This window comes from Myotis lucifugus, unplaced genomic scaffold (genome assembly GCF_000147115.1).
Source record: "Myotis lucifugus unplaced genomic scaffold, Myoluc2.0 scaffold_128, whole genome shotgun sequence".
Lineage (NCBI taxonomy): Eukaryota > Metazoa > Chordata > Mammalia > Chiroptera > Vespertilionidae > Myotis > Myotis lucifugus.
The window spans coordinates 2,097,757-2,100,470 of record NW_005871176.1 but is presented as its reverse complement, the minus strand read 5'-3'; the positions used below and the strand labels follow the sequence as shown (position 1 = coordinate 2,100,470).

The following is a 2,714-nucleotide window of genomic DNA, read 5'->3' as shown; positions in this document are numbered from 1 at the left end:
CTGCGCTCGGTCGTCTCCAGGGCTCCATTGCCTCCTACACCACCTCTCCCCAGGGATTCCAGTTTCGACACCTGGGCACAGGTGAGCCCATCTTGGAGCCTGGGGTCACCTCCTCCAGTTTATCAGACTCATGTGGATCCCTTTTGAGTATCCCCACCATGGGCTGTCTTAGCTTGGGCTTGCACACCACTAGGGACAGGGAGCTCACCACCTGGTGGGTCTGCCCTATCGATCCTTATGCAGTCTTGTCTTGGGTTGAGCATAAATTGTTTCCTCTAACTTGTACCTATTAGACTCAATTTCTGTTCTCCATCTACCTCTATACATTGACAATAGGTAATCTTTTCCTCGTACAGCATTTTCAGATCCAAAACACTTTTGTGTTTAATAATAACCAACAATTATTTACCAAGCACTGAATACATGCTAGGCACTCTGTAATGCCCTTAATTTCCAGCCTCAATCTTCACAATAATTCCTGTGAAATAGATATTATACCTCCTGCTTTAGAGATGAGGGTATTGAGGCCCAGAAAGGAAAAAGGACTTGTCCAGATCCACATACACAGATAATGGAAAAGAAAGAACTTAAACAAACCCTGTGTCTATGCCAGTCTTGCCAGAGTCTATGATAAGATGAGATGAGAAGCAGATGGGAAACTGAGGCTCAGAGAGAATAGGAAACTGGCCCGAAGTCACACAGCTGTTAGATGCAAAGTCTGGGCCTTTGTCCTCTCACTGGCGCAGGGTTCTTTTTGCTGCACCCTGTCTCCTATTTTGAGTCCCTGAGTCTTTTCTTCTCTAGGCTAAACAGTTCCAGTTCATTCCTCATAGGCTACGGGTCTCAGCTCTCTATTTCAGTCCCCTCTCCTGGGAAGACTCCAACATGTCACCCCCTCTGACTCAGTGGAACTCAGAACTGAACAAACTCCCTGTCATGGTGTAGCCCAATCAGGAAAATGCAGTGAAGCCATCACCTTCTCATTCTGCACATAAACCGTTAATTAATGTACCCGAAGGTCAGGTTTGCTCTGTTGGCATCCCCAGGCCCAGGTCTGAAGATTGCAGGGGGTCCAGCCTCTTCATTTTTCAATGAGTCTTCAGGGCTAGGGATGGTGGGATGGGCCTGGCCCAGCCCTGCAGCTCCCAGGTCCCAGGTCCCAGGGGGGATGGCTGCTGATCACCCCTTCCTTTCCAGCACAGACACCCCCGCCCCCCTTGCCGCTGTGGCGGCCGCGGTGACACCAGGTGAGAGTGTAAGCCGGAGCCAGGCCCAGCAGGGTAACTGAAGTTAATAGGTGGAGGGGAAGGAAGGATGAGGGCAAGATGGCTGGGCATAGCCCACAAGCCACCCCTTCTCCTCTTCCTCTTTATCCTCGCTGGGCCAGGTGTGGCCTGCATGTGTGTGGTGTGGTGGTTGCATGTGTGGCATGTTAACTGTGTGTGAGGCCTGTGCCACACATATATCTCATGTGTGCTGTGGATGTGTCCACCATGTGCTCTTGCTGAGTCTGCCCAAAACCACATGGCCTGACACAGGGCACCAAAGCCCACGCCCAGCCTGGCAGTGCCTGAGCTGTCCTTGACGCCTCCCATCAACCTTCCGCCTGCCCCTCTGACTCCCTCCAACCCCACAGTGCCCCAGATCCCCAGAGTCTGCACGGAGACTGAGTTTGCCTGCCACAGCCACAATGAGTGTGTGGCCCTGGAGTATCGCTGTGACCGGAGGCCTGACTGCAGGGACATGTCTGATGAGCTCAATTGTGGTGAGGGGCTGCCTGGGGGCACAGTGGCCTGCAGATGCCAGGGAAAGGTCAGGATATGCCTGGGCCTGCAAGTCAATCGGGGTTGTGAGGGTTGGGTGCAGGCAGAGGGGTCTGAGGGAGGTGGACAGGGACATGGAAGGGTGATACCAGGGTCAGGGCCAGGGCACTGGGTGTGTGTGGCAGGGAGGGCCTGGGAAGTGTGGGGGGCAAGGGGTGAGGAGTCACACGCCTGCCAACGCCAAGTGGGCTGTGTCCACAGAAGAGCCAGTTCCAGAGCCAGTTCCAGAGGTCCACTCCACACCACCCCATCTGGCGGAGATTTTACCTGTAACACCCCGGCCAGAGGCAACCACCACACGGCTACTTCCAGTCACCCCGGCTCTCCGTCCTGACAGGCCCTGTGGGCCCCACGAGACCACATGTCACAGTGGGCACTGCATCCCCAAAGACTATGTCTGTGATGGGCAAGAGGACTGCAAGGACGGCAGTGATGAGCTGGACTGTGGTGAGGACTGGGCAGGGATGGAGGGAGGGGGCTCAGGGTGGGGGACCCGGCCAGAGGCGGGCCTCTGGCTGAACCCTGCCTGGTTCACTCAGGCCCCACTCCGCCCTGCGAGCCCAACGAGTTCCCCTGCGGAAACGGGCACTGTGTCCTCAAGCTGTGGCGCTGTGACGGCGACTCTGACTGTGAGGACCACACCGATGAGGCCAACTGCCGTGAGTGTCCCAGGATTTGCCTGGCGCCCTTGCCCCGCCCCGCCCCGGCCTCGTTCACCCCGTTCTTTCTCTTCTTGGGTAGGTTTGTTTACTCTCCCTGGCTGCGTGGTGAAGGCCCTGGGGACAAACTTGAAGGTTCATCTCTCTCTGACCCCAGCATTGAGAGCCCTTGGCTCTGAGCTGGTCTTTGTAGCAAGCAGTCTGGGCAGATTGCCCATGGTTAATGTCTCTT

General features: G+C 55.7%; 1 protein-coding gene across 1 annotated transcript in view; it reads left to right on the top strand.

The window, feature by feature from the left end:
- HSPG2 (heparan sulfate proteoglycan 2) overlaps positions 1-2,714 on the top strand; it is a 115,214-nt gene that overhangs the window by 53,115 nt on the left and 59,385 nt on the right. The window contains 4 exon segments of the mRNA XM_023758322.1: positions 1-81; positions 1,637-1,765; positions 2,025-2,270; positions 2,363-2,482. The exon segment at positions 1-81 is cut by the window's left edge and continues 134 nt beyond it. Of these exon segments, the coding sequence (XP_023614090.1) occupies positions 1-81; positions 1,637-1,765; positions 2,025-2,270; positions 2,363-2,482 (576 nt within the window).